This window comes from Giraffa tippelskirchi, chromosome 4 (genome assembly GCF_054371585.1).
Source record: "Giraffa tippelskirchi isolate mGirTip1 chromosome 4, T2T-mGirTip1v1.2.pri, whole genome shotgun sequence".
NCBI classification, from domain to species: domain Eukaryota; kingdom Metazoa; phylum Chordata; class Mammalia; order Artiodactyla; family Giraffidae; genus Giraffa; species Giraffa tippelskirchi.
The window spans coordinates 200,523,891-200,542,685 of NC_137278.1; the positions used below are offsets into that span (position 1 = coordinate 200,523,891).

Below are 18,795 nucleotides of genomic sequence, written 5' to 3' on the forward strand. Positions count from 1 at the left end.
ATGAGTTTCTTCTTGGAATGCACAGTCTGTTTGCTGTGTTTCTGGCCAGGGGAAGGAAGCTGCTAAAAAGATGCTGACATTCGTTCTTTTCCTCCTCCATGTAGTTGTTTCAGTCTCTCAAGTCACAGAAGCTCCTGTCGTTGCACCCACTTCCACAGCTGGTGTTCTGAAGATGGGGCGATTTCAGGTGAGACTCTCACTTTTAGGGGATAGTGTGTCTGTAACAAAAAAAAAGGATCCCTGATACGGGGGTGGTGGTGTATGTATGATAAAAAAGGGATTTCCAATTCCAGGGTGGGATATAAGAAATTTACATCTGTCTTTCGGGACCTAATTACCATTAATGATATGTCTCTTTTTATAGGGAGCACTTTAGAGTTGTTTATCATTTTCCTCTTTTAAAATAATACATGCTGTTTAAGGAGAATGAAGAATACTTAGAGTGGTAGAGAAACGGTAGACAGTTGTACTTGCTGCCCATCCTCCTCTTTTCCTTTTGCTCTGTGCATGTGTGGACCTGACATTGACCCTGCTTCTTTTCTGATGGCTCTCTGTAGCTTTTCCCATTTAGGGGTAGGGTTATCTAGCCATTCTATTGTCAGTCATTAGGCTGTTCCTAATTTTTTAATAAGTAACAGTAAACATCTTTGTATAATAAGTTTTCACGTTTAGGATAACTTTCTTAAGTTTGAGTTCCATAGTGAAAATACTGAGTCAGCATCAAATGACATCATGTAATTATATTTTCCCAGTTGGGAAACAAGTGAATATTTTCTGGGTTAGTGATAGGGAACAGTGCAGGCTTTAAAAATCTTTTTCTGTTTTCTTAGCTACTTTCTAATTATTCTCGGGATAGCACTTGAAGCTAGGGGTATTGGGTCATGTTCTTCTCATTTGTAAAGTGTTCTCAGAGTTTGTGGTTGCCCTGAGTTTGTATTTATAATACATCGTCGATAATACATCGTCGAACTAACACAGGAAGCTGGACCCTTTTTAGCACCAGCTAGTTGTGCTGTTTCTTGAAGCTTAGCTGGCATTTAACATGTATTGGATTTAATCTTGTAGTTTCTCTTGTTCACAAGCAATCATCAATATTCTGTGATGTGTTGTTATATATATTTTCACAAGATGTGATCTGAGTCCTGTGCACAGTGGGAGATAATGGAAGTAGCAGATTTACTCGGCTTAGCCAGCCGCTCAGAATCTGCATCTGATTGTATATCTCAGTGCAGACATGTCATGCTCTCCAGTGCTGTTCCTTCTGTTTCCACAGCCTGAGGTGGAGGACCTGTGTAAACAAATAATCAGCCTACTCAGACTGGGAAGTAAAGTGATTCACTTTTTTTTATCATCCATTGTAAAAATGGAGTGTTCAGGAGTTTTTTAATCTCACTTTGGTCTATTTATGTCAGGTTTCAGTTGCAATGGATGATCCCCAGAAAGAGGGTAAAAGTAAGTCAGAGGACGTCAAGTCTGTCCACTTCGAATCCAGCACGTCAGAGTCCTCAGTGCTGTCAAGCAGTAGCCCGGAGAGCACTGTGGTGAAGGCAGAGCCCAATGGGCTGGCCATCCGGGGCGCCTCTACAGACGTGCCAGACAGTGCCCGCCAGCTGCCTGCCTCGGAAGCTGGGCAGCCTAGCAAGGTTGGCCGTTTTCAGGTGACCACCACAGCAAGCAGAGTGGGTCGCTTCTCTGTGTCCAGAACCGAAGACAAGATGGCTGAGGTAAAGGGAGAGGAGCCAGTGGCCTCCCCTCCTTCCATGGACTCGGAACACGACATTCCTCCCACCGTGACGCCAAAGAAAGAGAAACCTGAACTGTTGGAGCCTTCGCATCTGAACGGGCCGTCTTCCGACCTGGAGGCTGCCTTCCTCAGCCGGGACGCGGATGCCGGCTCAGGGAGTCCACACTCCCCTCCCCAGCTGAGCTCCAAGAGCCTTCCTGCCCAGAGCCTCAGTCAGAGCCTCAGCAATTCCTTCAACTCCTCCTACATGAGCAGCGACAATGAGTCTGACATTGAAGATGAGGACTTAAAGTTAGAGCTTCGCCGACTACGGGAAAAGTGAGTGTGTTTCTCCCATGAGGGTGGCGGCAGAGCTGTGTGAGGACCCAGGTCCCAGTGCTGGAGAGGTGACAGCAGGAGCGGGGCCTCTGGATGTAGTTCTCAGAAGGACTCGGGGCATCCCTAGTTAACAGAACTGCCTCAGCACCTGTGCCTGACTGCTACCGTGTGGTTTTTAACAATAGCGCTTTAGCGTTATTAACCTAATCTTTCCATAGTGGCTCAGACGGTAAAGCATCTGCTTACAATGCAGGAGACCTGGGTTCAATCCCTGGGTCGGGAAGATCGCCTGGAGAAGGAAATGGCAACCCACTCCAGTATTCTTGCCTGGAAAATCCCATGGACGGAGGAGCCTGGTAGACTACAGTCCATGGGATCGCAGAGAGTCGGACACGACTGAGCAACTTCACTTTCTTTCACTTCAACCATTTCCTAGCCTACTGAATGTATCTGGTAATGGCACTGGGGTGTAGAATACTTCAGCAGGTTTTCTTGGTCACAGTTGATAAACTGGATTTGAGTTACCAATTCAGTATCCTGTATAGAGCCTCAAAGTCAGGAAATCCTTCTCCTGGAACATCATCAGCCATTTGTGGTTGGCTAGGAGCTTTTTGGAATTTGGCTTGGGTGGTGGAGGCCAGCAAGAAGAGCTGACAAACTAGAATCTCAAGGTAGTAGAAATTAGATTAAGTGTATTTGAGGGACAGATTCATTAGTAAGTAAACATGTGGGTGAAGGTGAAATCATGTTAATTTTTGTTGTAACAGAGGTGGTTATTCTATTTTTGAATTGTTTGGTTATCTTTTGTAGACATCTTAAAGAGATTCAGGACCTGCAGAGTCGCCAGAAGCACGAGATTGAGTCTTTATACACCAAACTGGGCAAGGTTCCTCCTGCTGTCATCATTCCCCCAGCAGCCCCCCTTGCAGGGAGAAGGAGGCGACCCACCAAAAGCAAAGGGAGCAAGTCCAGTCGCAGCAGCTCTTTGGGGAATAAAAGCCCTGGACCAGGTGAGCCATGGACATCCTGTCTTGTGTTTCTGTCTCCATCTGTGTATAGAATCTGTTGAATATTGGCTACTTCAGTTGAATTAATGGAGAAGGAGTTTGACTTTCCCATAGTGTCACTTCCTTGCCTTCTACTCCCCGTGTTTATAGAACTTCTTTTTGAGTCTGGAATATGGGGTAGTACTGTGACCTTTTCCTGTGTTGTCCATATTGCTGTCTGGTGGTTTCCTTCATGTGTAGTGCTTCTTGACTCATAGAACTCACATGTCACCAAACTCCTAGGCAGCTGGAAGAAAATGCACTGTTCTCTATTTGGTAAAGTCCAGATCAGTTCTCTCTTTTTAATGAGTGGATTGGTCATAATCACAGTTGGGATGAATGTAAATTTCATATAGGTGTTTTGGGTATGTCATGTGATAATGTCCTTGATTAAAGTTTTGTTTTATTTAGCTATATTGGAATAAAGAACGTGCTAGTATTTGTAGTCAAAAAATAGTTAAATCATAATCTCTTGAATTGTGGTTTGCCTATTTTTTATTATGTAGAGAGTTTTTACCTGTCGGTGAAGTTATGGTAATTTTAGATAACTAGTTGTAAGTAAAAGCAGCTGGAACACACTTTTACTTCGCACTTGCTCTTTAGTTCTCATATAACTGCATTGGAAAGCACTTGCAGGCTTAACAGCTTTCCATTCTCTGCAAGTTTTCAGGGGCCCAAACCTTTTCTCTGGGACTTTAGAACCAATTCATTATTAGATGTGAGATCATAAGTCACAGCAGCTAATTTAGATTCTGATCCCAATTTCAACCTTCTTTTGGAGTGTACTTCTGTTCCACTGGTTACACTAAGGAATAGCCAAGTGTCTACTTCAGGACACCTGGCTAATGAGTGAAAACTGTGAACCTGTCAAAAATAACTCTAAATATGCATTACTCTGCAATCCCTATATCATTTTTTGACACCTCTTTGTACTTGATTTGACCCATGTACCAGAAAGACTAAGGAGAGACTGTCTCTGGACCAATCTCAGTTATAAGAGGGTAAAGGGCAGGGCTGAGGTCGCACAGTGGAGTTCTCATGTCTCCTGCATGTGCTGTCATCTTACCCGACTTGGACTCCTGAGTCCCTCGGGTTATCTGCAGCTCAGCAGCTTCAGGGATGGGGCCCTGCAGTCCTGTTGCCTCTCCTGCATCTCTTACTCCCCATCCTGTCCGGAGGCCTTTGCCCTTCGGTCTGTAGCTTTTGACCCATTATCACTCCCTCAGCGGGACAAACAGTGGACAGTACTTGTCCAGTGCAGGGGGAAAGAGGTGCACCTCCCTCACACCACTGTATCTTCTGACAGGTACCCTGTCTGGTCAGAGTGCAGGTTCAGTCTTGCACCCTCAGCAGACCCTCCCCGCTCCTGGCAGCGGCCCAGAGACAGGGCCCAACCAGCTGTTAGAGCCCGTGAAGCCGTCTCCCTCCAGTGACAACCTGTACTCAGCCTTCACCAGTGATGGTGCCATTTCAGTACCAAGCCTTTCTGCTCCAGGTCAAGGTGAGAGCCACGAGCAGCCACCACCCTCCGAGAGCCTGGAAATGGAGGCACAGCCACATGCAGGACAGAAGCTTGGGGCAGGCGGGTGGCTTGGGGGAGCCGCTGACCTGGAACCTGGCTGCCCACATGGTTCTTTGGGCTGTCATGGGGGTGGTTGGCAACTCGCTTGGGTGGGATCACTGCTCCCTTCTGGTAGAAGTAGGTTTTCTTCAAGGGATTACAGCAGAAAGTGCCCCTGTGATGCCTCAGTGCAGTGCAGGACTCCTTTGGGATTTGGAACTTAACGATTTAATACTGGACTGGGGTTTCCTGCAACCAGATTCTTGGGTGTTTTAGCCCTTTCTGAAAGTTAATGCATTTGTTCAGCCAATGTAGACTTTAATAATATGAAGTGTGAGAGAGACATACTAAAGTGAATAGCCCTAAAATTCAAGTTGCTACTTTTAATCTACTTCCCAAGTATAGGTCGTTTAATAAACAGAGATTTAATAAAATCACTCAGAACATTGCTGCAGAGGAAAGACCTTTCAGTAACATTAGACAAAACTTAAAAGGTGTTGGGCATCTGGGTGGAAGAGAATGAAAGGGATCTAGATGGCAAATGGAGGTGCTTTTGCCACAGCTTCTCGGAGGTTAGAGATTAGCCTGTCTCTTGCAGGATGAGCGTGCTGGCGGGTGGCGCAGTCTGGGCCGGTGGGGGACAGGCCTGACCCCTGCTGCTGGCGTGCAGGCCTGTCCTGGAAGCTCGTCCCTCTGTGTGCCGTCCTAGCACATCTGGCTCTCAGCTCGGGTTCTAACGTCTCGTAGCTGTGTTCTGTCTCTTCTCTCCCTGTTCTCCCCGTTCTTCCCCTCTCACAGGCTGTGCCAAGTTTAACTGTGCATCCGAGCAGGTGACGTTCAAAGCTGGCGGCAGGAGGACGCGATTTCTGAGTACGCCCTGCTTGGCTCTTTGTGTGTAACACCTTTACTCCTTCCTTGTCCTTGTGTCTGCCGCTGGATCTGTTGTTTCACGCAGTCCATTTTCATTTGTGTCTGTGCATCATCTCCGCAGTGGCTTGGCTGAACTAGTATCGCCCTCAGAAGTTTGGGCCTCTGTTAATGACGATAAAAGATGGAGAACTGATCATAGGTTTCTGTAAACTTCAAAATGAATTTTCTGGTTGAACTGCCTCTTCCTCAGCCTGTGCCAGAGGGCCCTGGTGTCCAGGGCAAGGGACTGCTGGGTCACTCAGCATAGTGATGTCTGCGTGCCCAGCCATGCATAGTGCCACCCCTTGCTCTGGCATTAGAAATCACAGAAAGCTTCCTGACCACCGAGCAGAGAAAACTGAAACCCTGTTTTTCTATTATTTTTCAGAGTAGATTGAATAGTTTTTTTTTTTTGTAATCTCTGTTAAGCATAACCATCTTACCAATTATAAAGATGCTGGAATCTCTTCACTGGATCCTTTCACCACCACCGCCCTCTGATTCCATAAAGTCAGTATTTCAAAGAGGGTTTCAGTGTAGTTCGTCTTATAAATTATGCTCATTAAGACCGAGGGCCAGCACCTGCAAGCAAAGATGGGCTTTTTAACAAAATCGCTGGGACTTCTCAGCTTTCTTCCCCAAAACAAGGCACCTGCCTCTCCAGCCCACCTCCCTATGTGTGGAGTGAGGGCGGTCCTGCACAGACCTGGTGAGATCACGGGCACAACACAGGAGCCCAGGGAAGCACACATCATTTCTCTCTGATTAGCCTGGCGTGTTCTAGTAGTTGATAAACGTATGTTGAAATAAGAATTTTAAAAACAAAACTGAGGTTTAAGTAGAAAACCTTTGTTAGAGCTTAAAGATATTCTCTGTTAAGGCCTCAAACTTCTGATGTGGTTGTTGACATACTTTTTAAGTGCATGTGCTCGGACTGTCGTCGTTTCTTGAGTGTGGTTCAGAGGTCCTTGGGCCTCATGCAACGCTAGTCCAGGGCTGTGTGGCCAAGAGGGAGGTGGAAGGCCTACCCCGCTTGGTAGGGTAATGGCTTTCCTGGCAAGGCTGAGTGAGTGAAAGTCGCTCAGTCGTGTCCGGCTGTTTGTGACCCCATGGACTATACACAGTCCATGGAATTCTCCAACCAGAATACTGGAGTGGGTAGCTTTTCCCTTCTCCAGGGGATCTTCCCAACCCAGGGATCAAACCCAGGTCTCCCGCATCGCAGACGGATTCTTTACCAGCTGAGCCACAAGGGAAGCCCAAGAATACTGGAGTGGGTAGCCTATCCCTTCTCCAGCGATCTTCTGAACCCAGGAATCGAACCGGGGTCTCCTGCATTGCAGGCGGATTCTTTACCAACTAAGCTATCAGGGCCTGGCAAGGCTAGGCTGGACCAAGAATGTTAGTTCCTCGACACTTAAGTCAGTACTTTTAAGTCCTGTGTCCAGTTAGATGACTGAAGAGACAGTAACAGCGAGAGACAAGTGTTTGGAGGTGTCAGTCCTGTGTTATGTAGCCTGTAGTGTCCCAGAGGGGGGAGGAGGACGAGGGCATTTTTGTGAGGGGAGTGTCATGTGACAGGCACCTCTTCTGTTTGCTCAGAACATTCTCAACGCACTCTGAAAGGTAGGTGGTGTTACAGCGTTGTTCAGATGAAAGTGGTTGAAAGTATTAAATCTGATGGCTCCCTTAGGTCTAAAATGAGAGGCCCTGCCTCTGTTGAAGGCACGTCGGTGTCCACCATGTAAGCCTTTGTGAGCAGATTGCAAGATGCAGATTTAAAGCAAATAAACCCAGTGGTTTAGGACTGCCGAGCCCTGGTTCAGTCCCTGTCGGGGAACTAAAGGCCCACAAGGAGTGTGGTGTGGCCAAAAAGAAAAAAAAAAAAGGCAAAACAGCAAATACGGACAGAGATCGGGCTCTCAGGCATGGGGTCTTAACTAGTCTGGGGTAGTTCACTCTATGCTCAAAATAGATATTGGTTTGGAAGCACGGCTTGGCTTCATGCTTTATTTTTGTTCGAAAGTTGCTCGTTTTCCACATACTTTTAAAAAAAGATTTTTCTAGGGGGGACGGGGTTAGTATGTATGTCTAGGGTTTGGAAATAGTGTGTTAGCCAGTTTAAATGAGAACTGTAACAATGGTACCATCTGTCAGCCTCCTGTGGTAGAATTGCTAATCCATTTAATGCAGTGCGTCTTAACAGCCCAGCAGGAGAAGCAGGAAGGGGCCAGGGTGTGGAGAGACTGCCTGGGTACTTGAGGTTCCAGCAGTGAGGCCAGAGCCCCGGAGGCCCGGTTCAGGGCTTGCTCCTCCAGACAGACAGTGGGGTGGGGCCGTGGGCCGGGAGGGGGCCCCCCCGCACAGCCTGGCGCCTGTGCCAGTCCCTGTCCTCTCCCCCCCTGCTCTCTCCTGCTGGGCCCTGGTGTGCTGTTTGGAGGGTCTAATTATTTTATACTTCTGTTTCCTTATCTTTAACACACTGCTCTCTCTTTGTGCTTCAGGGAAGATGGTGAAAAAAGTCTGCCCTTGCAACCAGCTCTGTAGTAATTATCCTTTCTTTGTGTTACTTCTGGTCCCTGACTGTGAAGCCTGTCGCCCTGAGCTCTTTGCGCCCCGCAGCCTCTCGACTCCCGGACCCCAGCCCTGCACCCTTTTCTGGTGTCGTCTTCAACACGCTCAGTGGTTGCCACTGGCTCTCCTTCCAGATTCCAGGTCCCCTCACAGTCCATGCTCTCGGTGACAGCCCGCACCTGGCTCTGTGACCGCTGTGGTGGGGGCGCCCGCGGGTGTGTGTAGGGCGAGTGGGGCTGCCTCGCGCTGCCGCCGCCGCCAAGGGGCTCTTCCAGAAAACGGTGCTTGGGAGGCGGGCAGTAAGCGTGGCTCATAGTGGGCTCTTGTTACTAGGAGGGGGTAGGGGTGGGGGACAGACTATGGCAGGAGAACGTTTTTGGTGGGAAAGCATGCACTGCTTTTAGAATTTTTGAGCAGAACTGAGAAGGGTTTCAAGGACAGTGAGTGTCCTCTGAAGACTGGCCGTGTCTGGGAAACGCCTGCCCTGCTGGTTTCGTCACCGCTTTCCTGCTGCCACAGACCACATGCACCCCTATTCTTCTGGGTTTAGTAGCCAAGCCAGGTTTTCCCAGAGTTAATTTCTGCTTGGAAAGGGGGGGGTGTGTGTGTCATCCTCCCACGGGAAGGCGGTTTTCAGAAGGCAGAATGAGAAGGTTGCCTGCGTGGCTGACTCTCCCCCGGTGTCCACCCCGCGCCCAGTGTCAAGGGGCCTCGGCACCCAGCTGAGCCCAGCCTGTGACCAGCAGTGCTCCCCTCCGCGGGCTGCTGACAGCTCTGCTTACTTGTGATCCTCTGTGTCGTCCTCATCGTCTCACTCGCCACCAAGCTCACGCCGTGGTCACGCACACGGGGGGCGGGGGGTGAGATGGTCCTCATGCATGCGCTGACACCCATCCCCACCCCTGCCTGCGCTGTTCCCTCCTGCCGTCCCGGAAGCCTGTGTCCTGTGCGTCCCACTTTTCCTCCTGGGTTCTGCTCTGTAGGGAACTCAGCCCCCACCCCCTGCCCTCAACGCCCCGGCCCCCCCCCCCCCCCGTGTTGCCTGGGTGCTGAGAAGCACAGGACCTCTGCGCTGGGCAGCCTCACCTCACAACAGCTGTTCCTCCCGCACTCGGGTTTGGGTGCCCGGCCCTGGTGGGTGAGCCACCCCCGTCGTGGGGGCCTGGGGGGTGGGGGGCGAGTCGCTTCTGGCACTGCTGGACTGTGACAGCGGGCAGTGTCCGCGTTTAGACATTCAGCCCTGGCCTTGACTGGGGATCTGGAGTCCTCTTGGCTCATGCCTTACAGTGGCCGCTTACAGTTATTCCGCAGCACATGTGAGATCTGGTAAGAAAGTGGGGGTGTGGGGAATACACAAGACCCTGACTCTTCTTTCCCTCTTCCCTCAAACCTGCCTCTCGAAAAATCGCCAGTGTGCCCTCCAGCAGAGCCGAAATCAGGCAGGACACAGACTCCTTTCTTCCTCATCAAACCATAAAGACCCTTCATCACAGCCCCAGAGCCTCCTGCTCCCCCGCACCCTGCGCCTCCCTGGGTGCACAGAGAGTGCCTGCTCTTCGGGGAGGGGGCAGGGCGGGGAGAGGCCAGATGCGGTGCAGCCACCGGCCGGGGTCGTCCTCGGGGACGCCGCATCTTCCTGGAGCCGCAGGCTCGGGCGAAGCACAGAGAACCTTCGAGTCCTCGTGCTGCTTCGCTCACGGAGCTGGGAGAGGTTGAGCCTTCACTCTTCCAGGTTGACGTTTGCATTCATGTTTATGGGTCCAGGTGAAGAAGCTTTCTGAACAGAGCACGCGTTCTCTCGTCTCCCTTTCTGTGGAAGAACGGCTGAGCGCGTCCCAGACCCCGACCCGCAGCTTGGGGGCCCAGCTCTCCTCGGGCCTGTGCTCACAGGGCTTCAGCTCCCCCGGGGACCCTGCCCGTGCTCGGGGGGCCCTCGTCTCTTGCCCTGTCCTGCAGCATTCAGAGCAGCCAGGCTTGGTGGCTACAGCACACACCTCTCCTCAGCGGGTGCTGGGCACAGAGGCCCAGCAGCAAGTGTCCACACTCCCGACATCGCGGGGACGGGCGCAGCGAGGTCCCCGCCCTCGTCCCTCCCCGGCAGCTCCTGAGGAGAGCCTCTCCCTGGCCCTGCTACGCCGTGGCGTTTGGCTCCTGAGACCCTGAAACCTCCCTTCTGCATGGTTCCCTGGTTCATCCCCCCATCCTGGGCTTGCCGTTCATCATCGTGGGAGGTTTCTCCTCTCCTTGAAGTCACCACCCAAGTCCCTTCTAATGGTTGTGCCTCGTTGCTTCTTCTGACCTCAGGGACCAGCAGCACCAACGCCGTCGGGGGAGCCGTGAGCAGCCAGGCCGCCCCGGCTCCACCTCCTGCCGTGACGTCCAGCAGGAAGGGCATGTTCACGGATGACCTGCACAAGCTAGTGGACAACTGGGCCCGGGACGCCATGAGTCTCTCAGGCAGGCGGGGAAGCAAAGGACACGTGAGCTATGAGGTCAGCACAACCCTCGTGCTTCCTCCTGCCCATCCGAGTGTCACTGGGCACGTGGGACCCTGCCATGACCACCTCCAGGGGCTCCTGAGTTCTAGCACTTCCAGGAAAAAAGAAATCAGCCAGGTCCCTTCTTAGTTCCTTTCCCTGGATTCCTTGCTCTGAACCGAGTCAGCCCAGTTTTTCTTCCCTTTTCCTTAACACTCTGAATGGTGTGTGCTCGCGCCACTCACGCAAGGCACGCGACGCCACCCCTTTCCAGTCAGAACAGGTGTGTGGTGTCAGGAGCCAGTGGTGGTGACGGAAGGCTGTCTGGAAGTTGTCCCCTCAACCCTGTAAGCTCAGAGCAGCCCAGTCCTAGAACTCTCCCTCACCCTGTCCCTGTCCCACTCGCATGGCTTCACTGCCTGTTCTCTCCCCAGGGCCCTGGCATGGCAAGGAAGTTCTCCGCGCCCGGTCAGCTGTGCGTCTCCATGACCTCAAACCTGGGCGGCTCTGCCCCTGGCTCTGCAGCGTCAGCTACCTCTCTAGGGCACTTCCCCAAGTCCATGTGCCCCCCTCAGCAGTACGGTTTCCCTGCCCCCCCGTTTGGCACGCAGTGGAGCGGGACGGGTGGCCCGGCACCCCAGCCGCTTAGCCAGTTCCAGCCTGTGGGAACAGCCTCCTTACAGAATTTCAACATCAGCAACTTGCAGAAATCCATCAGCAACCCCCCAGGTTCCAACCTGCGGACCACATAGACCCGAGGCAATCCTGGGGCAGGTTTGGGGGCAGGAGATGGAATGTGGGGGGTGGGGGAGAGTAGCCTGTATGCTAACTACTAGTGCTGCATTTAACTGGTCATTTCTTGCCAGAAAGGAATGTTTTAATCCCGCTTAGAGCCCTTGGAGTGGATTCTCTCCCCTGCCCTCACCGCCTGGAGTGGGAGGAGGAGAGAGGACAGCTGTCTTGTGTGTGCTTTGTTGGCACCCAGACCCAGCAGTGAGCGCTTGGGAATAGTCGGGTTGGTCAGAAGGCTCCTAGAGAGCTCTGGAGAAGCAGAGCTGTCTGCATTTTCAGGTGGTGGGGCTCTTCATTTTGATAGCCACCCCAACCCCTTACTCCCTCAAGAATATAAACCACAAGACAAAAAATTTAAACTATTGGGCTCTCTCCTACCCTGTCGCCCCCACCATTTTTCTTTCTCCTTTGTCTCCCCCAGCCCCCACCCCAATCCAACCAATCGTTAGAACCCAGTGAAGACACCGGGGAGGGATGGAGGTTTCAGCCCTTTCTTACAATAGGTCATTAGTGCTTTAAGCAGATGATACTCGCAGCTTTGACTGCAGCATTAGCAATTAGGAAAAAAATTAAGTTCCCTGCGGACATGTAACTTTGCCATCAGTTTTGATGTGGAAACACTGTGATGTATAAATGTTGTTGGACAACAGTAGTTTAAGAGTAAAATATGAAAGGCTTAAAAAGGCTAGCTCTGTCCTTACTGAGATTTCACTTTTCTCCTTTGTATTTCCATTGTATTAGATAAATAAATGTGAATGTAAAATTGTATAAATCACTCTACTTGAATACTTCCGTCCTCCCAGTACCGCTTGCTGGATGCTTAGTGCCTTGGACTTCTATCGCTTCTGCCGTTGCATCAACTTCTCGTCTAGACCCTGGTCAGCGAGGGCGTGTGGAAGGAGAGCGTGGGTCCGTGTGACCCAGCAGTGGACTATGTTGGAAGGAAACTGGAAGGGTATTTTTTTCAACAATTTTGTAAGATGAGCAGGGTGAGAAGTTAGGTTGACATCAGTGGTTAAAGCAGAAAACTGTTTCAGGACAAGTGAGGAGGGATGCTGTCACCAGATCGGGCAGTTAACAGACTGAGCGTGGTGTGCGATAGGTGCTGAGAGACTAGAGGCTGGAGAACAGACGTGTTTTGAAAACGTGGTGCTTGGCCAGCGGCTGCCCTAAGCCTTACTTACCTGCGCTGGGCTTGAACACAGAAGGTTGAGAAGAAATGGCTGAAGAGAAAGGAAGGGGGTGGGGGCTAGTTTTTAAGTTGGGAAATGTGATAGTGAAACGTCTCAGATGGAGAAAGTTGCTCCAAGAAAAATTGTTTGACTTGCTTTCCTCTTGGTGCAAATGTACCGTGTATTTCTTAACGTGGGGTCCTGCAGTTTGTGGCAAGTGGCCCCACATCCGAAATAAGCACTGTAGGAATGGTTGCTTGTTCCTCCTCACTTCTGTATAATGTCCGGAGGGTTGCAGGGTCGTGATCTCCTGGCTACCTTTGTTTCTAGAATGACAATGGATATTCTCATATAAAGAGAGACTCCCCTCAAGTAACAACTGCAACCAGACAGTATTATTTAGTACTATGCCTACTTGTGATGGGCAGTTCTCTTTATTTTCAGAAACTTCAAGAAATACTCTCCCAATTGCCCATTTTGGGGATCTCTGTTCTCCCAGAAGATGGGGCAAGAAGCTAGGACTCTTAATCTTGGGGTGCTTCTTCTCTTGAGCCACCTCAGTGGCCCATCCCAGGAATCTCCCATGACAGGAAGAGCCTGGCCGTCCTGTTCTTTGCTGGCCATTTTCTTTATTAAGTTAGCCAAGGCCCCAAAGATGCAAACGAAAGCTGAGGTTTTAGGAAGGTAAGAGATGAGAAGGCCAGGTGCTCCAAACTTTGCTTCGAAACTTTACTTTTTCTCTGCCTGTAATCCTCGGGAAATGGTAACAGTAAGGACAGAACAAGAAGCGCCAAGGAGACGGGAAACAGACACCTGGACAGAGGAGACAGGACTTTGCACCAGAGGAGGGAGCCAAAGGCAGCACGACTGTCTTGCCACTTTGCTTTAATGATTTTGAGGTCTCTTCACTCACATGGAAAGTAAGAACTGGTTTTATTTACTGTTGATTTTTTTCCCCTCCTGTGGATGAAATAACTGAAGCCTAGAGGAATGAACCAGTGCTACTGAACTGTTTAAATTATTTTCGTGTTAATAGTACACTTTGAGTATCTTTTTCCACATTAAAAAAATCTTTCTGAATTATAAATGTTTTCCTTACATTATTTAACAATGTACACTGTTTAAAAAAAAATAAACGGAATTCAAACCTTGGGGATTCTCGGCAGCCGTCACTCCTGTTTGGCACTAACTGTGGGTTGCACTTCCTGCTTGTGGACATGTGATGAAATCATTCGAATAAACCGAACTTGGTTTTGTTGAGCTGTGGGGCTTCATTTTCAGCAGGTGTCTTTTCGTGATCGTATTAGCTCTGATATGACTTGTGTGCAATTTATAACTGGATTCCTAGCTCCAGAAACTTTCAAGCAGTGATTCCGACCTGAACTAAGATGCTGCAGATAAGGAAGATAGCAGTAAGGATACTAAACTAGAAAAAAAATCTCTGCAGCTCAGGTGAGGGGTCGGGTAGCCGAGGCTTCCTGCCACGGGGCTCGTCTCAGGCACCACATCACAGACGGGGCTGTGCTCCAGCTGCCTCTGGACTGGATACGAGGCCTCTTTGCATCTGAGACAGGTAAATGTAAACAGCTGCTTACATCAGATTTTTGGTTTTCAGATACATAGGAACACTGTTCACATGACACTGTAGTGTGTGCTAGCACTGTATGTTGTTAAAAAATCTTTAAAATGCTCGACACAGGGTGGCCAAAAACCTTCAGTTTGTTTTAAAAAAACAATGTGAAGTGCAATAAGAGGAGGTATGCCTGTTATATTGTTACAGGGTAGGATTTAATTTTGCTTTCTTAAAAATGCCTTTTCTTTGGTCTTGAGAGAAAAGGAATTAGTTTCGTGATGAGCTGCTGAATGATAGTGATGAAGACTGCAATCTTGCATGGCGGCGTTAGGAAACGGGGGGGGGGGGAAGAGCAAGAGGTCAGAGGTGATTTCTGTCTTCATTAACATAATAGTTTAGGGATAAAAGAGTGAGGAGCCCAAGAAAAGGCACTTAGTCTCTGCAGAGCTTCCCAACTGCCCAACTTGCTGTGAGCAGGTGCTAAGTCCTCCGGCAGAGTTCAGGGTGAAGCAGGTAAAGCCCCGAAGCAGAGCGCACTCCTCAGGCAGGACCAGTCATTTCATGACCAAAATGAAGTCCCGTCAGGACCGAGTTCAGGAGGTGACCTGAGCCTTGGTTAAGGTGGATCCAGTTTTCTTTTCTTCATGTCCTGATTCTTCCAAGAGGAATCACAGTCCGCTGTGGAAGAGGAAACTGTTCAAATAGCTGCGGTGACTTTAAAATCAAGTAAACTGACAACTGATATAATCCAGAAGTCATTAGCTAATAGCCCTACTTTACCTACTTTAAACCACAAAAGCCCAAGAATGAAGACTGTTACATGAGGACAGATCCCGCCATTAACACGAGACCAAGCTGCAGGAGAAATGAGGATGGGCCTGCGTTTAACCACAGCTGTTAAATACAGCTGAAGAGTTACCCGTCAGGTCAGGACCCCAGGGGAACTTCTGGCTCTTAAACTAATTGTCCTCCACGTTCTTAGACTGCTGCCCCTCTGACAGGAGTCCACCGGACTTCTTAAAATGGAATGTCATTCTGCTTTTAAGACTCAGTGAATCACACACACCCAGGTTCTCCTTTTGGTGTTGGCTCCTAAAACACTCGGCTACCTGAGGTGTGCTGCTTAAGGCTGGAAGCTTGGAGGTGCCAGGGCCCAGACTGTGCCTGTGGATTCTGGTGGCAAAGGCTCTGTGGGATCCTGTTCTGGGTCTCTATGTGGTTCTTCAGGACCGAGATGGCAGGGGTCTGCGGTGGTTCTGGTTTCGACAAGGGCTTGACCATGCTGTCCTCTGCATCCATAGCCATATCCCACATTTCAAGACTGTCTGCACGGGAAAATGTAACACAAACAAACGAGAGAAAAGAGCAGGTCATGAGAAAGTTCTGTATCGTAAGGGCCCCGTGACAGCATCTGAATTTCTCTCCCCTCGTCCTGTGGAAGTACACCAGGCCTACAGAACCGACAGAAGTGAAGATCCCTGTGCCTCTCTTGAGATGTGTGTGTGACGACCAGTGACTCAGGCACCTGACGTGTTTACTGATGAGGCCTTAGGTCACTCCTCCAGCTCCGCTTACCTGGGAGCAGGTCTCTCTGGGTGAGTGGCTCCGAAGGTGAGCAGGTCCTGGGGAGGCTGGGCTTGGCAGGAGGCACCGGTGGCGGCTGCACTGCAGAGAGAGGGGGCAGGCTGAGCTCCCGTCATCATTGGGGTGCTGGGCAGCCTCGGGTGCATGCAGAGCTAATTACACCCCTCAGAGCCAGCATCAAGCTTGGGGCCCTGTGTCCCAGTCCCACCTAACTCATCTGTATAAACTAGGGCTGAAAACACCATCTTCTCATCAAACTAAAGAAAAAACTGACGAGTCTGGGTTGGAAGCTAGAGACCCAGAATAATAATTCTTACTAAGAACAGGCCCAGCACAATCCATTGTTGGCTTTTCCCTTCATTAATTTCAGCTGGCCAGTGCTGATGGGAGTTTTAAAGAACTAAACAGGAACCAAGTCCTCAGAATCTTAGTAATTTTTAAGGAGAAGCTGGGAGAAATCCGTTTGGTCTTTGTTTCTAGTCTCTGGAAAAGACTTCAATCTGTATCTACTACTCCCAGTGAATCTGGACTCGGAGATAAACGCAAGTTCATGGAGAAAGAACTGCCAGAAGCCCCATCACCTGTACACCCAACTTTCTGCCTTACAGTCAAAGAGCTCGTGTCCGTGTGGCCAGAGTAACTGAGGCCCGAAGCTGCTCTAGCACCGAGAGGTCCAGCTCTGGTGACGTCAGGGGCTGTCTGCTTCCTTCCCCAGAGGACCACTGTCTTCACCCATGGGGAAATGTCGGGCAGGACCCGGCGCTCTGAAGCCCTGGCCCCATGTGTGCCGAGCCCTGGTCTGAACCGAACCTGCCGCTCCAGGCAGGGGTGCCCCTGGCCTCTCACCCTGGTCCATCCTTCCAGCGGACGGAGCAGAGGTGGCGGCCTGCTGCTGTCTCTCCATCTGTTCCCGGAACTGCTGCTGCAGCTGCTTCTGCCGGAGCTTCCGCTGCAGCGTGGCTTCGCTCTCCGTGGTGCCAGGGGCCAGGCTTCTGCAGCAGGAGACCAGTGGGGTGTTGGGGGGGTTTCCGAGTTACCTGGTCAACAGCACACAGTTCCCAAGGGGGCTCACGGCCCCACGTGCTGCTCAGAAGGTGCAAGTGGAGGGAGGAGCAGAGGTGAGGGCAGGCGGCCGTACCGGGAGCTGCTGTCCTTGTCCCCCTGCATCACAACGTGGGGGCCAGCTGAGTGGCTCAGTCTGCAAGGTGAGGTCACCTTCTGGGCTTTAGGGGGTTCCAGAATCGCATTCAGCTGGCAGTTGCTGTATCTGGCTTGTTCAACAGATGGTTCAAAATCTTGTCTCTTTGCATTAGTTAAATCCACTTCAAGAGGCGGCTAATAAGAGAGAATAATTTCCTTCAGTTGCTCTTGCCCCTTCCTTGAACACATGCCACAATTCTCCGCCCTCATTCCTTCGAGGTCCTGAGAAGCTGAAACAAAGGATCCACAAGTGCCAGTAACTTCAACTCTATATGGAGTAAAGCAGCTCCATTTTCCACCTGTGCCATTCTGTGTTAATGGAGTTTTCATACGAAGGAATCACACTTCAGTTTTTATTTAGGGCAAAATGCTCTGTAAAATCTAACTTCAGTCTTTCCTTGGCAACTGGGCCTGATATACTTTTCTCTGGAAATGATCATGCATCATCACACCACAGAAACCCAGAGCCTGTGCTCCACAAGCAAAGCCTCACTCAGTAATGAGAGGCTCACAGAAGAGCGGAGTATCAGGTTAAGACGACTACATTTTGGTAAAGATAACCTGAAAATGAAAATTACACTGTGAAATTTCTTATCTACATTGGGAGTCAGTCAAAAAGAAATGAGCTTCTGCAGGGAGTTCTCTGGTGACCTAGTGGTTTTGACTCCAGGCTTTCATGCCAAAGGCCCGGGTTCAATCCCTGGTCAGGGAACTGAGCCCCCACATGCCGCATGGTGCTGCCAAAAAAAAGAAACTGAAGGGGAAATGAGCTCGTGCTAGGAAACTTGAGGGTGATATGCTCAGTGAAACAGGCCAGGAACAATCAGATGACTCCACTGGCAAGAGGCACCGCGGGTAGTGAGAAGCAGAGACAAGGCAGATGGTGGTGTCGGGGCTGTGTGGAGAGGGAGCTGGGGTCACTGTACAGTGGGTAGAATTTGTTTTCTAACAGCAAAGAGTTACAGACGTGGATGGTAGTGGTGAGTACCCCACGTTAGGAATGTATTGTGTACAACTGAACTGCACCCTTAAAATGTCTGAGAAGGTAAATTTTATGTATATTTTACCACCACAAAAAAAATTGAAAATGAGCACTGAAAAAAATTTTTTAAGACTGACAAAGCTAAATGCTGTTGAATATACAGAATAACTGGAACTCACATACTGCTGTGTGCCATACTGGGCAACTGTAAGAACCTTCTAAAACCAAGCACACGCCCAACCCTCTGAGCTGCGCTAATAATTTCCACAGTAAATGGGTGTGTGTGCACCGAGGCACGCTCAAGAATGCTAACAGCAGCCCTATTCAACCAAAAGCTACAAAAATCTCCAGCATCTATTGAGTCAGAATAGGAAAACCAACTATAGACTCAGGTCACAGAAAATGCCACTACATTCAACACAAATGAATCACACACATGTGGAATGAAAGCCAGACACAAAACAGTTCATAATGTGAGTCCAAAAAGTAAAGAACAATCAGAACTAGCCTGTGTTGAACATGGTTTCCTCAGCAGAGATGAGGAGGGAGGGGCTGGCACACACAGAGACTCGGGGAAGCAGTCACGCTCGACCTGATTCAGGTGCTGGCTACGTGGGTGTGTTTGCCTTAAAATTCATCCTCCAGCTGAACATTTATCACGTGTCCGTTGTCTACATATCTATGTTGTACTTTTTAACACAACGCTTTTTATAAAGCACAAACCATACAATTCCATTTATATAAAGTTTAAAAGCAGGAATAAACCTGACTAAAAGTCAGACTAAAAAAAAACATTACTTTCAAGAAAAATCAAGTCAGATTTCCCTGGTGGTTCGGTAGTTAAACTATGAACTCTTGCAATG

General features: G+C 49.8%; 2 protein-coding genes across 64 annotated transcripts in view; one reads left to right on the top strand and one right to left on the bottom strand.

The window, feature by feature from the left end:
* The window catches only part of WNK1 (WNK lysine deficient protein kinase 1), a 126,131-nt gene extending 112,278 nt beyond the window's left edge, over positions 1-13,853 (top strand). For 37 of the 50 annotated variants that reach the window (XM_081594020.1, XM_081594021.1, XM_081594026.1 and 34 more), the window contains 6 exons: positions 105-187; positions 1,413-2,062; positions 2,873-3,072; positions 4,415-4,609; positions 10,457-10,644; positions 11,064-13,853. In XM_081594020.1, the coding sequence (XP_081450146.1) occupies positions 105-187; positions 1,413-2,062; positions 2,873-3,072; positions 4,415-4,609; positions 10,457-10,644; positions 11,064-11,381 (1,634 nt within the window). In that variant the 3' untranslated portion in view covers positions 11,382-13,853. Of the gene's footprint in view, positions 1-104; positions 188-1,412; positions 2,063-2,872; positions 3,073-4,414; positions 4,610-5,467; positions 5,540-8,082; positions 8,125-10,456; positions 10,645-11,063 lie in introns of all 50 variants that reach the window. The other 13 variants (XM_081593984.1, XM_081593987.1, XM_081594007.1 and 10 more) reach the window with 4 other exon arrangements.
* RAD52 (RAD52 DNA repair protein) overlaps positions 13,462-18,795 on the bottom strand; it is a 67,397-nt gene continuing 62,063 nt past the window's right edge. For 10 of the 14 annotated variants that reach the window (XM_081594086.1, XM_081594082.1, XM_081594081.1 and 7 more), the window contains 5 exons: positions 16,889-17,085; positions 16,597-16,742; positions 15,742-15,831; positions 15,276-15,491; positions 13,462-14,844 (listed from right to left, as the gene is read on the bottom strand). In XM_081594086.1, coding sequence (XP_081450212.1) covers positions 14,783-14,844; positions 15,276-15,491; positions 15,742-15,831; positions 16,597-16,742; positions 16,889-17,085 — 711 coding nt within the window. In that variant the 3' untranslated portion in view covers positions 13,462-14,782. Of the gene's footprint in view, positions 14,845-15,232; positions 15,492-15,741; positions 15,832-16,560; positions 16,743-16,888; positions 17,086-18,795 lie in introns of all 14 variants that reach the window. The other 4 variants (XM_081594078.1, XM_081594087.1, XM_081594090.1 and 1 more) reach the window with 4 other exon arrangements.